We start from the raw sequence: 14,934 nt of genomic DNA, 5'->3' as shown, positions 1-14,934 counted from the left end.
CGCATTTATGTAGTGTAAATGTGCATGAGTGGCTAATAAAGGGTTAGCATAATCAGTGTCCATGTACTGATCCCAGGTCAAGTTTGCTGGGATCTGTAGTCCCACACTGAAGAACAATGGGCCTGATTCAGCTTGGATTGCAGATGCTTATACGCACGTAATCGGTTGATTGTTGCCGTTCTATGCATGCGTACAGTATGCATCACAGTGCGCGTGTGCGAACCAGTCATTGCGGACGAGACTGCGATCGCAGAGGCTACACAGACCCTTCGCAAATTGACAGAAAGCACAGTTTGTGGTTGGTGATGGGGGAGTGGTTGGGGAAATGCAGGCGTGCCAGTTCGCTTCAACGCCGTTGCATGGGTGTGAATAAATTATTAACTGCGATACCATATTCATCCTCATAGAGGCCACATAGTGTATGCTGAAGTAAGCTATTCCTGAGTGAGGTCTGACCTGCTTTAACTGTGCGTATGGGTCCAATGGTACTCTATTTACCGATGTTTTTGCAGTTTTGCTAACCATTACGGATGTGCGTGTAAGGTAAAGTGAGCGTTCTTATGTAGTGCTGCGGCGGCATTGCGATCGCTATGGATTAGCATACTATCGCACTGAACTGGTGCGTACCCTATATTGCGATCTGTAGTGAATCAGGCCCAATATTAATTACTAACTTTTACCCATTAACCCTGCACCCGCTGCCACCAGGAATGCAAGGAATAGCCTCCACCAGGTCCACCCTATTTTCCAGTAATCAGCACCAAGCTGATCCAGCCAGGGGGCTTACACACTAGCAGGGAGACGCACAGCGTGGTGTCCCTCTGCCATAATATAAACCCAGCCCCAAACTGGTCAGCCCAGGGCTGGAAATCCTGGGGAAGTGGGGACCCAAAAATAAAATAGGGTCCCCCTACCAATGATCAACCAGCCCTAGGCTGGAAGCCTAGAGCTCTTCCTCACACCCCTGGAGGCAACATAATATTGTTCTTTATAGTGGAAGTACAGGTCTCAGCAAGCCTGCTTCGGCATGCAAGGCACTTGGAGAACCACAAGTGCCAGCATACCTGGGCAACAAGAACCCGCTAGCACCTATGGTTCCACTGTAAAGAAATTACAAAAATGACAGGACACGCACAAACTGAATGCTGTACCACAATACACACACACATTCACACTTCATACTTACCTTGTCCTTGGATGTGCTTGGTCCCCTTGTCTACGTATAAGTCCAGGGTCTTGGAAAAACAAACAATGCAACCACCAATGCCCACGTACATGCTGTACACTATGTACAGCTCTACCCGAGATCTGACAGTTCCCACTTGCGTCACTGCACTAGACAATGGTGAAGCCGCTGATAGGCTAAAAGTCGGACACTCTCAGCTAGCAGATACTGCCATCGAAACTGTCCGCTGATTGGCTGAGTGTGTCGAACTCTTAGCCAATCAGCGCTTCAGCATTGTCTAGTGCAGTGACCCATGTGGTAACTATCAGATCTCGGGTCGTATTTCACCAGTGATTTGCCGTCGAATTGCCCTTCAGTAAATCTCCAATTAGTCAAATCAAACCCAAAATCGCAGCTAAAACACCAAATCAACCAAAACTGAATCTTAGTAAATTTACCCCCAGTGTCTTTACACCACATGGCGTGAGATGCCCAGTGCAAATAAGACACTCCAAGAGGGGTAGCGTACTAAATTTCTCTTTCAATTTTGCATCAAATACGTAGTGCAGATGCAGCGATAAACCACTCACTGTACTGTAAACAGTAGGCTATGACTAATTACACAGGAAATGGTTTCACACACATACAAAGTCGCAGCTGAAGCACAACAGTACTAGGTGTGAGGAAAAGTCGCTGCTGCTAACATCGGAGCCTTTTTACAAAGATTTAAATTCAGTCGGACACAGATATACAAATGTTGAACATCAAACAGATCAATGCAAGCTAGCAATGCAGTTTGTGACTTCCAGTTTTAATTATGTGAATAAGACACCCACTTGATCGAGAAAAACGTGGTGCACAGAGAGGAGCCATTTTGCGTGACTGATGCCACAGTATAAGGACACATTTGTAGATATACAAGACAACAAAGGATACACAAAATGTACTGTAGAAAATACTGTATATATTTACTGAAAGGAATACAAACTTTAAAAATTGGGCATTAAAAACGAATTATTAAAATAAAATAAGTTAGGCTATATAGGGAAATTTGTAAAAAGAGCAAATTCAAAATAATAATTTAAACCATGATGGGTCAAGGTATTTAAATTAAAAATCAAAAAAATCTCCCGTTGGAAAAGGAGCTCATATATACTTCCACCTCGGTCTCCGATAATAACATAATCTATTGCTAGACATGTTAAAAAAAGAGAACTAGAGTTGTGAACATCCAAAGAGGGTTTTGGGACCGAATGGCTAGTAAGCTTATTCTTAATGTTTTCTCGAATGTCTTATATTCAGATTTTAAAGAGTCTTTTTCTTTTTACTATGTATAAATAGTTGCATGGACATCACAAAAGGAACTGAACAAGTATTGCAGTTAATATAATTCTGTATAGGAAATTTCTTAGATCCATAGCCATTTTGAAATTCCCTATTTGGTTTGGGGATATGATCACACATATTGCACTTCCCATACTTCTAACAACCTTGAATATGAAATGATCCATTTGATATATTATAGGGTTCCTTATTATACTGGAGGAGAGATTTATCAAATCTTGAAGAGAGTACCAACCAATCAGCTTCTAATTGTCATATTTCTAGCAAAGCCTATAAAGGGGTTGGGTACGATTGGTCGACATTCATCATGACTAACTGGACAATATGTTGATATGATGAACTGTCAACAAACGGTCCCTGATGGTCTAGTGGTGTCTTACCTTCTTCCAGCGGCTGCAGCACCTTCTTCCGGGTAACGGCGGTCACGTGAGAATGATTTCCATTGGCAAGGTCTCCACAGCAGCATTTCGGTAGGCATTAAACTCCTTATACCTAACCCTAATTCCTATCAGTAACCCTCCCCCTAGTGTCTAACCCTAAACCCACTCCAGCCTAAACCAGACCTCTCCCCGCAGCCTAACCCTAACAGTGGTGCCTAAGCCTAAACATTGGCATCTTCAGACTGTCAATATTTTGCATGGTGACAGTTTAGATGTCGACAGTTTGAACCATGTCAACATTCTAAATGTCAACATTGTGGTGTCAACATGGTTACTGTCGACCTTCTGACCGCATACCCCTGTAAAAGGCAGTCAGGAGCTGATTGGTTGGTACTTTATCTCCACTCTCCGCGTTTTGATAAACCTCCCCCTAGGTACTAGAATAGCCTTCAGATTCTGGGTCCTTCTAAACACAATATTGGGTCGATCTGATACATTATCTTTAAAGGGTAGGGTCTAACCAGTATACCTTAATGCGATCTTGTAATAAATAAAATGATCTAGTTTCAAAAGTTCATTAACCTTCAGTTTAGATCATCCCTATTCAGATATGTGGCAAGTGCCATGGCTTGCTTGATAAGGGTTCAAGGGTAACTCCTTTCTAAAAATTGTTCCCCATAAAAACTAAGCTGTCTACATACAGTATCATCACTACAATTCCTTTTTTTCCTACGAAATTGTGATTTTGGAATGTCACATTTCCACCCCTCTAAATTACAACTCTTAAAATATATGAAGTTATTTCTATCTATCTATCTTCTTAATGTAAAAACATATACACACTTTCACATCAAATCTAAAAATCCTATACTTTTATCAATCTTGGAAGTAAAACAGAAGTTAAACTCAATATTTTTTAAACATCATATAAAAATGTTATCATTAATATCCTGCTCCTAAATACCCATAAACAAAGCAGTATAATTTGGCCCCACAACCCAGCCCATTGCAGTCCCACATACAAACAACTATTTTTAATGTAATTGTGTTAAAGCATAAAACAGGGAAATTATCCAATAAAATCACCAAAATCCTATCCAAATTGGTTCAATAGGAATCCTTACATGCTTTAACTCCCCTCTCATTTGGTATAGACATATGTAAAACATTATATATACACACACGTATCTCATGTCCAATGCCTTTACATATCTATTGCACCCTACGTGCTGTTCTTACAGTGCCAACACTTACATGTACCTTGTTACACACTACCCGCTGTATAAACAGTGCCAATGCATCATACACACTGCTCAACCAGTATCAACACCCCTGTGTACCTTATTGCGGACTTCGGGCTGTACAAACAGCGCCAACGCATTTGTGTGTGTGTATTTTGTGGCACACTACCAAAATCCCACACTTTGAATACTCAGCTGTACATTCGGCATTTGTGCCTACTCTGTTAAACACCTCAGGGTTTTCCATGGCTACCACCTCTGGGAGTATCACAGCTATACTTTTTCAGGGGGTTCCCCCATAGAAGCAAAATCCCAAGGCTTCACAGAACGAAACAAAAAATACAACCTTTGTGACCCTTTATCACATTTCAAAAATCTTTGTTAAAATTAAATAGCTTTTTGAAACTGCCCTGTAAAATCTGGTGCACAGAGGCATTTACCTCACTCCATCCAACTCTCCCACCTGGTCTGTATAAACATGTGCTTTTTCACAAACACGGTCCTCTGACTCTGTAAACCTATCCAGTTTGGTGAAATCTGGATAAATAGGGGTCCATGAAGAAACCAAAGCAAAATCTATGCTGCTCCTCCTAAATGCTGTTAATAATGTTATATTTGATACTTTTCCTCATGGATGAGGTACGTCCAGAAAGTAATATGGAGGAGAAGGAGTTTGTTATTTGTGACATACCGGCAATCATCACTAGTCAAAGAAGGATACTTACACCAACCATGTATTATATACAGTCAGATCCATAAATATTGGGACATTGACAGAATTTTCATATTTTGGCCTCTATTCACCACCACAATGGTTTTGAGATGAAACAAACAAGATGTGCTTTAACTGCAGACTTTCAGATTTAATTTGAGGGTAATTACATCCAAATCAGGTGAACGGTGTAGGAATTACAACAGTTTCAATATGTGCCTCACACTTTTTAAGGGGCCAAAAGTAATGGGACTATCAACTCAAAAGCTATTTCATGGACAGGTGTGGGCTATTCCCTCATTATTTCATTATCAATTAAGCAGGTAAAAGGTTTGGAGTTGATTCTAGGTGTGACATTTGCATTTGGAATCAGTTGCTGTCAACTCTCAATATGAGATCCAAAGAGCTGTCACTATCAGTGAAGCAAGCCATCATTAGGCTGACAAATCAAAACAAACCCATCAGAGAGTTAGCAAAAACATTAGGTGTGGCCAAATCAACTGTTTGGAACATTCTTAAAAAGAAAGAACGCACCAGAGAGCTCAGCAACACCAAAAGACCCGGAAGACCACGGAAAACAACTGCGGTGGATGACAAAAGAATTATTTCCCTGGTGAAGAAAAACCCCTTCACAACAGTTGGCCAAATCAAGAACACTCTCCAGGAGGTAGATGTATATGTGTCAAAGTCAACAATCAAGAGAAGACTTCACAAGAGTGAATATAGAGGGTTCACCACAAGATGCAAACCATTGGTGAGCCACAAAAACAGGAAGACCAGGGGCCTGATTCAGACCCACTCGCGAGTGGCTGTCCGCTCGCAAGTGGGTCGATGGTGTGCACTGAGCATGCGCACGACGGAGGGAGCCCCGTTGTGCGCATGCGCGAGACGCGACGAGCGAAGGACTTTCCTTCGCTCGTTGTGTCTGATCAAAGGGGGCGTGCTGTCGATGTTGATTGACAGCACGCCCCCTTTGGTGGGCGTGCCGGGGGCGTGCCTCCCAGATGGGGGCGTTCCCAAGGGAAAGCCTACCGTCAGAAGCCGGCCCACTGACATCACTAGTGATGTCAGTGGGAGCGATTTTGACTGATAGAGGCAAAATCACTCCGGGCCTTGCGGTTGAGAAACTCAACCGCAGGCTCCGGCTCGCAGTGGCGATGGTCGCGATGGTCAAGACCATCGCGACCATCAACCTGCACGCTCGTATAGGCTGTGGGTGGTGACCCACAGCTATACGAGCGTCCAGGAGGACGCTCCATAATTATGGAGGTGGGCCCTGATTCAGAGCGAGCGCTCTGGTCAGAGCGTCCGGCTCTGAATCAGGGCCCAGATTAGAGTTTGCCAAACAACATCTAAAAAAGCCATTACAGTTCTGGAACAACATCCTATGGACAGATGAGACAAAGATCAACTTGTACCAGAGTGATGAGAAGAGAAGAGAAGGAAAGGAACTGCTCATGATCCAAAACATACCACCTCATCAGTGAAGCATGGTGGTGGTAGTGTCATGGCGTGGGCATGTATGGCTGCCAATGGAACTGGTTCCCTTGTATTTATTGATGATGTGACTGCTGACAAAAGCAGCAGAATGAATTCTGAAGTGTTTCGGGCAATATTATATGCTCATATTCAGTCAAATGCTTCAGAACTCATTGGACGGCGCTTCACAGTGCAGATGGACAATGACCCGAAGCATACTGCAAAAGCAACCAAAGAGTTTTTTAAGGCTAAAAAGTGGAATGTTATGCAATGGCCAAGTCAATCCCCTGACCTGAATCCGATTGAGCATGCATTTCACTTGATGAAGACAAAACTGAACAAGCAGGAACTGAAGACATTTACAGTAGAGGCCTGGCAGAGCATCACCAGGGATGAAACCCAGCGTCTGGTGATGTCTATGCGTTCCAGACTTCAGGCTGTAATTGCCTGCAAAGGATTTGCAACAAAGTATTAAAAAGTGAAAGTTAGATTTAGGATTGTTTAGTTTGTCCCATTACTTTTGGCCCCTTAAAAAGTGGGAGGCACATATAGAAACCATTGTAATTCCTACACCGTTCACCTGATTTGGATGTAATTACCCTCAAATTAAATCTGAAAGTCTGCAGTTAAATCACATCTTGTTTGTTTCATTTCAAAGCCATTGTGGTGATGAATAGAGGACAAAATATGAAAATTCTGTCAATGTCCCAATATTTATGGACCTGACTGTACATCTACTTTACAATTTTTCAAGATATTATGGCTATTAGGTGCCCTGTTTCACTGGATAATGTATATGGATATCTAAAGAATAACCTCAGGAGTGGTTTACTGACCATTCACTTAAGAATAAAAATTATAATTTTTTTTAAATATTAGATAAAAATGTCATACAACATTAAAAAGAAATGTATGTCTTATGTGTGTTTACATTCATTAACTATTATGGGGGAATCCAATTAGATACGATAAAGCGAATACATAACATCGGAGAAGTTTTCGCACACTTTGCGTGTTTTGGCGAGATATGTGTCTTTTGTCTATGCACGCTCCCGTTTTTCGCACCATTCAATTACAATAGACACGAAAACGCATTCGCATGAAAACTGTTCTTGGAGAAACAAACGGAAAGTATTGGTGAATTTGGGGAACTCTGTACCCAATAAATAGGCTAACTGACAGAGGAAATCAATTTAGAAGTGTATTAGTGGCCCTAATAAAAGTATTTGGTTTTCTTAAATTGTGTCAAATGGCTGTTATTCAAATATGCATATAAGTATGGAAATTTTAGAAAAAGCTATTTTTTTTGGACAACATAATTGCTGCACTTAAAATGGGGGCACATTAAAATGGATGCAAATATATTTGAGTCAAAAAGTGCACTTTGGAAAACTGTTAAAACACACCAGTTGCAGACACCTGCAATGTTTAAAACACATGTCCCATCCTTACAACCCACCAAAATACATGACCCACTACTTTAAACCCATTTTCCACTACTTTTCATTTTTTCACCCCAAAATTGACGTCATTATTGGTCAAATTAAGTTAATGAAAACATTTTTTTTTGCCTAATTTATCATTAGGAGGGAGTGTCCAAGGGGTTCTGAACCAAGGGCCTGATTCAGAGGCGCTCGCTGTTTGCGAGCGCTTGCTCTGAATCAAGGCGTTTTTGTTTTTTTTCCGGCCTCCAGGCCGCTCACACAGCTGTGGGTGACCACCCACAGCTTGTGCGAGCGGCCTGGTGATGGTTGCGATTATTGTGACCATCGGCATTGCGAGGAGACCCTAAGGTAGGGTCTCAGCACTCGCAATGCAGAGTGGACTTCCTGCTCGAAAAGAGCCGTAAGTCCACTACTGACATCACAAGTGATGTCAGTAGGGCCGCCCACAACCGGCAGGTGTTCCTTCGGGAACATCTCCGTTTGTGCAGCCACCCCCCTACCCGCCTACAAAAGGGAGCGAGCTGTCAATCAACATCGACAGCCGCCCCGTTTTGTTGCGAGCACCAGAGCGAGTGAAGTTCTCACTCGCTACAGGGCTTGCGCACACGCGTGGCGTGTGCACTGGGCCACCATCGACCCGCTTGCGAGCGGGTCTGAATCAGGTCCCAAGTCCCTGCATTTTTAAACAAAAATTGGGATTTTTCACAACTATTCACCTGCTCTGATGGTGAAAATAGTTTGCTGTTTTTTGTCTATAGAGATTTCGCACCTGCGAAAAACTTCGGTAATAGGATTGCACGATACGCATTTTTGTGCGAAAAGTTTGCACCTTCGAAAGCTTTTCGCCAAACAGCGGCTTTTCGCAGCTAATTGAATCCGTACCTATGTATGTTGTATTCACGTTACATTTTTGCCTGCAATTTGATTACTTTATTGACAATTTCCTCTGATGTCTGATGTTAAATGCTAGTTCTAAGATTTAAAACACAAGTACCACCAACCTTGTCTGCTAGTCTGTGTAGAAACTGTCACCATGTCACTCATGGACACAGCATTCTTCTTGCGGGTGTGTGACCTACACGGTTCTTCACACTGCTGGGGAAGATCAATGCGGAATTATAAACACATGAAATATACCATTTCTTCTAGCGTAGAATGACTTGCCACATAAGCAGAAATGTCAAATTACACTTCAGTGTTTATAAACTGCTAAATTAAGGTTTAGCGGGTTATAAAACAGACACTATAATTTAAAGCCGTGTAACTAGAAAATTTAATTTTGTGCTCCTTAGATCAACAAGCAGGTCAGTTCCTCCACGGACTCTTACCACTAACAATGGCCATTTCTCCAAGACTGACATTTTGGAAAACTATTAATAACGTCACAGCTCTATGCAGTGTGTTGATAAAGCAGATTGATTGGCTGCAGTGGCTTGTCAAGTTAGTGGGACATAATGAAATAAGGTGCCAATAAAGCCACAAAATAAAAGTTCATTCAATATGAAAAAGCAATTGGATATATAGGCACACTATCGTTAAAATGCTCCAAGAGTCCTTCAATAAGCTTACTGCCAAGTTTTGTGCAGCAAAAATGTTTGCCTATCAGCTTTATTTCAAATATCTCCAGGTTTTTATCTACAGCTTAAGAAATGTATATTTTATATAATATAATATATATATATATACATATATATATATTTTGCACTCTACTCCTGTACAAAGGCACTCTCCAGATTGTTTGAAATTTTTTTTTATTTCTATATTTTTTTATATGCTACACTGACCATATTGCCCCATTAAGTGCATTATTAATACTGCCTAAAACTCAGCCTTGAGAAAGATTCGCAATAGAATCGAAACGTTGGCAGCTTGATGACATGTTAAAACACTTCAAAATAAAAATTCAAAACAATCTGGAGAGTGCCTTCTCTCTACAGGAGTAGAGTGCAACATATGGGTGGGACATCCCTTGGAGATCCCTGAAGAGCACTCCAGTAGCTGGGACAAACAAAGATGAGAGTGCAGGACACACCCACTTATAATATATATATATATATATATATATATATATATATATATATATGAGAGGGCGCTAATAGAAATCTTAAGTTTATAGAATTTATCAACACCGGAAGAATGTCCTTTTTTTAAGTAACATGTGAAGAACAAACAGTTCCTATTCGGTGACACACAGTGATATCTCCCGGATCCTGATTTCTTTCTTTAAGGAAGTGGAACTTCACGTGGTCGCTTTTCAATTCCAAAAGGAAGAACTACCAAATTTATACAAATTCTTCACACACAATATTGGAAACTTCAGATGTAGGTCAATCATTTTAACCCAAAGTTCCCTGTGGATAAACCCTCACACCAAAAAGACACCCAATAAATTAATCAATAGATCATATAAAATATATATATAAATGTATTAAAACATAAAAAATCTTTTCATTATATATATATATATATATATATATATATATATATATATATATATATATATATATATATATATATAAATATAATTCTAGGAATTGATTCCAGGTATATACCATCATATTTCATATAACATTTTGATAAAACGCAGCTTAGATTTCTGTACTCCACATCAGTGGGGACCCAACAAACGTGCCCAGTAAGTACCCAACGCGTTTCGTCCTTACAAGGATTTCTTCAGGGTTAGCTTCTACACTCAAAGAATTATGCCACACCAGGCGAATGAATGGGATTCTCTGGAATCCTACACAACACTTTTAAAAAAGTACAGATTACGCCACGAGAACAAAACCACCTTTCACTGATAGTGGATCAATCAAGGCACATATAAACCGATAAGAGTCCCTGGACAGGAAATTCAGTCCACCAACAGCAACTGTTCTTAGCATCTCTACTCTCTACTTTGTAAGCCAACTTGTACTTTAGGCTCAGATTTGCTTTAATGTCCCTTTAACTTTATTTCGAAATAGCCTTTAACATGAATAAACAGTGCTTTCAAAACTGCAATGAAGATGTGAAAGTGTAATAAATAAACATAATAATGCTCAGGCTGAAATGGATTTGAAATGATAGAATACATAAGCTTCATACGTCTGGCAACATTACACAGGAAATCAGATTGTATAGAAAAATTGAGATAATAGCACAGGTTTGTTGAAAGCAATAGAATAGGGAAGTACATTTGTTCTGTAATTACATGACACTGAGAAGCGCCAATGATTCCCTAACATTTGCATAAATTACAGAGTTCTCAAGCAGAACAGCAGTACATGAATTGGAGAAAAATAAAATGGTCTGTCTTCTTATGAAAAGGCAAAGTACATAATAATAAACCGTGGTATCACAAAGACAGGAAAATATTATTGAAGGAAATTTGAGTGTGTGCATTTATAAAGTGTTCATCCATATATGTAACATTCCAGGGCTCTCATAAACCACACAGAACAATCTGTAGGGGTGAATATGGAATACCCAGGTCACCCTACTATGTTCATCTCTGTTCCACAAGCGGAGGAAAATAATTCACAATAATTTTTCTCAAGTGGGTTGGAAGCTGTCAAGGCTAACACGTTCTTATTTGTTTGAAGATTTCACTCCATAAACATGATAAACTAAAGTCTGAAATGGGAGGGAGATAGGAATGCAGATCGTATTGTAAGTGGCAATTTATTTATAGCTGTACGGCTCAGAGCACAAAAACAATGCAGACACTAGTAATTCAGAGCTATTAACTACATCACATTCAAAATGAGCTCTGAACAAGGAAAGCACTGTATTTATTAGATGGAGAGCAGTGCCATCTGCCAAAAGTAATCATTTCAGTTTTGTGTGGTGGGAATTTCAGGACTTTCATGGAATAAAACATTCTATTGCTGCTCTGTGTATCTATTATTGAAAGGCTGTGAGCGGATTTCTGTCATTTTAAAGACTTTTTTCCATGTTCTGTAGCAATTCTTTTAGCCCTGTTTATTTAACATTCTTTTCGTGCTGGCTATGGAAACCTATGCACTCTGATTCATGATCCCAAGGAACGTATGATGTAATCTTTTCAATTGTTCCAAACAATAGTGTTAACTACTTATTGTACACTAAATCAATAGGGCTCTTTTCTAGCAAGAGATTTTGTTCAATTTACCTGATGTTCCTGCTGGGTGAATGTCGGTGCTCTTTTGTCCACGCAATTCTGCTTGTTGATCCCTGTCGTGAGGACTTGTGGAGCTTGTAATATCACAGTTTCTGGGAACAACACTTTGGAAAAACAAATAGCAGAGAATCACATAATAAAAAAAACACAACTAAAAACCTGCAATCTTGCACAATTTAAACATAATTTTGCTCAACAATTCCCACAGAAAGATTTGGTTCTCTAGTTCTTCAGATTAAACAATTTGGAAGGGACATTTCACATTACACACTTCACATATCAGTTTGATAGGATCCTCACAGGACCCAAGCTGTTGGGAGGACCCTGCTATTTCTACTTTCAAACTCTCAGGTCTGCGGCTTTCTCCATTTTTATCTGAATCTTTCATATATCTTAATTTACCATTTGTTTTTATTACTTATACAGATGTGTCCTCATACACTGTGGCTTCAGTCGTGTCAAATAGCACCTCTTGGCACGCCAGGTTCCGGAAGACTTGGTTACGCCGAGCATCTTTCTCGTTCAAAATGTGCATCTGGGAGCAACAAAACCACTTTGCTAGATTGCACTTATCAATTTGATGTGCGACATTTGTATACATCTGTGCCAGAGCCGGATTAAGGGGTGGAAAAATGGGGCGAATACCCCCGGGCCCCCCTATCTCAGGGGCCCCCAGGCCGGAGAGCTACTCTCCCCAACTCTAGCTGTTACTGGTACCCTCCCATGGCAGGGCTAATCCGGTGATTGTGAGTGGTCTTAGCCTGTCTGTGCCTGCGTCGCTGCAGTAATCAGCAGGACGCAGGCATTGTGTCCCGGGGCCAGGATCATGTGACCTGGCCGGAACAATAAAGCTTTTTTCTCTGTAATGCATTGCGCGCGTGACGTCATCGCGATTAAGTACAGAGAAAGACTGGCTGTGAGGAGGGTAAGGTATATTTCCCCTTCAGATTCTGTACTTGGAAGTGAGTGAGGGCGGAAGGGCAGTTTTTTGCCCATACTGTCCACCAAAAGAAGAACGTTGTCCCCTCGCAGGTTCGCTTTGTTTGCCACAAGACTATATTCCCCCTCTATGCCCACGTGGATGGTAGGCAATGAAGTTGGACAGTAACTGATGATGTCAGGGTCAATCTACAGAACGGGGATCTAGCTGTAACCGTGTGAGGAGCCTGCTGTTACCCGCCGCTGCAATGAGGACGACTCTGGAGGATCAAGCAGTAGATCCGTAATCCAGGTAAGTGAGGAAGGGGAGGGGTGAAAGTGTTTGAGGCTATATAGAGACACAGGGGGGCAGGGCTGAGGCTGTAGGCAGACACAGGGATTGAGCAGAGGGCGATAGAGAGACATGGGGACACGGTTGTGGCTATAGATAGACACATGGGGGAGGACAGGGAGGGGAGAAGGCCTTTGAGGCTATATAGAGACACGGGGGGGGGTAGGGCTGAAGCTATAGGGAGACACTGGGGGCAGGGCTGAGGCTGTAGGGAGACACTGGGGGCAGGGCTGAGGGCTAGAGAGAGACATGGGGACAGGGTTGAGATTGCTGCAGACAGCATGAGAGAAGGCTATGGACAGACAGGGGGGAAGCTGAGGCTATAGGGAGGCACAGGGGGGCAGGGCTAAGGTTATAAATAGACATGGGGGAGGGGCGGAGCTTTGGGCTATAGAGACACATGGGGGTACAGGTAGGACTTATACTGCTGCCTAATGGAGGTCCTGACAAGAGGGAGAGGGCCCCCTGTCTTAAGTGCCCCGGGCCCCCTGAGTGCTTAATCCGGCCCTCATCTGTGCGTCTAAGTCTGAATCTGTGTACGAATTGTTATGATGTAGCTGCTATTTCTCACACCAAGTTCCTGCGTTTCTTGTTTACATGTTTAAAACTAATTCCTGTGCAGTTAAAGTCACAGCCCAGCATCTTTACTACACATGAAGTGGAATTTTGCATCTGTGATGCAAACAACAGGCAAAATGAAAATATGGTACGTTACACCTCTCGGATCATTTCATTCGCAACGGGCATCTCCAGCCGTATGACGCATAGACACTAGGTGTATTTTGACACATCTGTATGCATTGAATTTTCAATTTTAAAATTGGGGTCACAGTGGCACCTTTTTCTGGTCCTGTCTGCATATCAGCATTGTAAGATCACTGATAGCAGTCATCTAGTTAATACTAACAAGCACTTTCCTGTTGCAGTTAGCATGACCTATTAGGCCATGTTTTACAACATAGGTAGTTTTGTTAACATGGTAATATATAAATATAATAACAAATAGAAAAAAAAGCTTTGTTGAGGCTCCTCATACTAACATTATTTGAGCATAGAATATCCAGTACAATGAAGCAGGTGTCTCGTTTACATATAATTTGTATTGGCAAAAGAAATGCACACAAAGTAATTGCTTTGCATCTGCTGTTTAAAATACAGTGTGCAATAGTCTATATGATAAATATAAAAGCTAATACAGTGTACTGAAGCTGCTGATTTATATCAAATTATGTTACCATTTCCTCTTTGCTAATCTGTATGAGATCGCTGGTGCAGTTCACTGTATTTCTCATACGTCAGGAGCTACAGTGCACAGGATTAGGTCTATACTTGTTATACATCAGCAGCTCTATTATCTCTATATTTCTCATACACATGGGGCTACAGTAAACTGTATTAGCTTTATATTTCTTCTATATTAGCAGTTAGATTGCACTGTTACATTATATATATATATATATATATATATATATATATATATATATATATATATAGTGCTTTTGAGGCCATACTTTGACAGACTTGCAGAGATTGCTTTCTCATTTAGCGCATTTGTTGCACCTTGCATGTTGACAATGGCAGAATTACCGTTGGTGCAGTGGGTGTGGCTGCTACGGGGCCCAGAGAGGTCCTATCATGAGCGCTGCATGCACCTGATGTGCATAATCCGTGTGCGAATGGCAAAAGACTTCTTTTGTCATTCGCGGGAGTGCGCGGCGCAGGACGTTTGCAGCCTATCCATTAGACGACTTTTTGAA

The 14,934-nt window shown here is 41.3% G+C and overlaps 1 protein-coding gene across 4 annotated transcripts in view; it reads right to left on the bottom strand.

Annotated features, from left to right (window-relative positions):
- MOV10L1 (Mov10 like RNA helicase 1) overlaps nt 1–14,934 on the bottom strand; it is a 165,832-nt gene that overhangs the window by 62,984 nt on the left and 87,914 nt on the right. For 3 of the 4 annotated variants that reach the window (XM_088457605.1, XM_088457607.1, XM_088457608.1), the window contains 2 exons: nt 11,899–12,011; nt 8,768–8,861 (listed from right to left, as the gene is read on the bottom strand). In XM_088457605.1, coding sequence (XP_088313731.1) covers nt 8,768–8,861; nt 11,899–12,011 — 207 coding nt within the window. The remainder of the gene's footprint in view (nt 1–8,767; nt 8,862–11,898; nt 12,012–14,934) is intronic. The other variant, XM_088457606.1, reaches the window with a different exon arrangement.

Source organism: Taudactylus pleione, unplaced genomic scaffold (genome assembly GCF_031769625.1).
Source record: "Taudactylus pleione unplaced genomic scaffold, aTauple2 ptg000041l, whole genome shotgun sequence".
Classification (NCBI taxonomy): domain Eukaryota; kingdom Metazoa; phylum Chordata; class Amphibia; order Anura; family Myobatrachidae; genus Taudactylus; species Taudactylus pleione.
The sequence above is the reverse complement of the archived record's forward strand: the minus strand, read 5'-3'. Positions and strand labels throughout refer to the sequence as shown.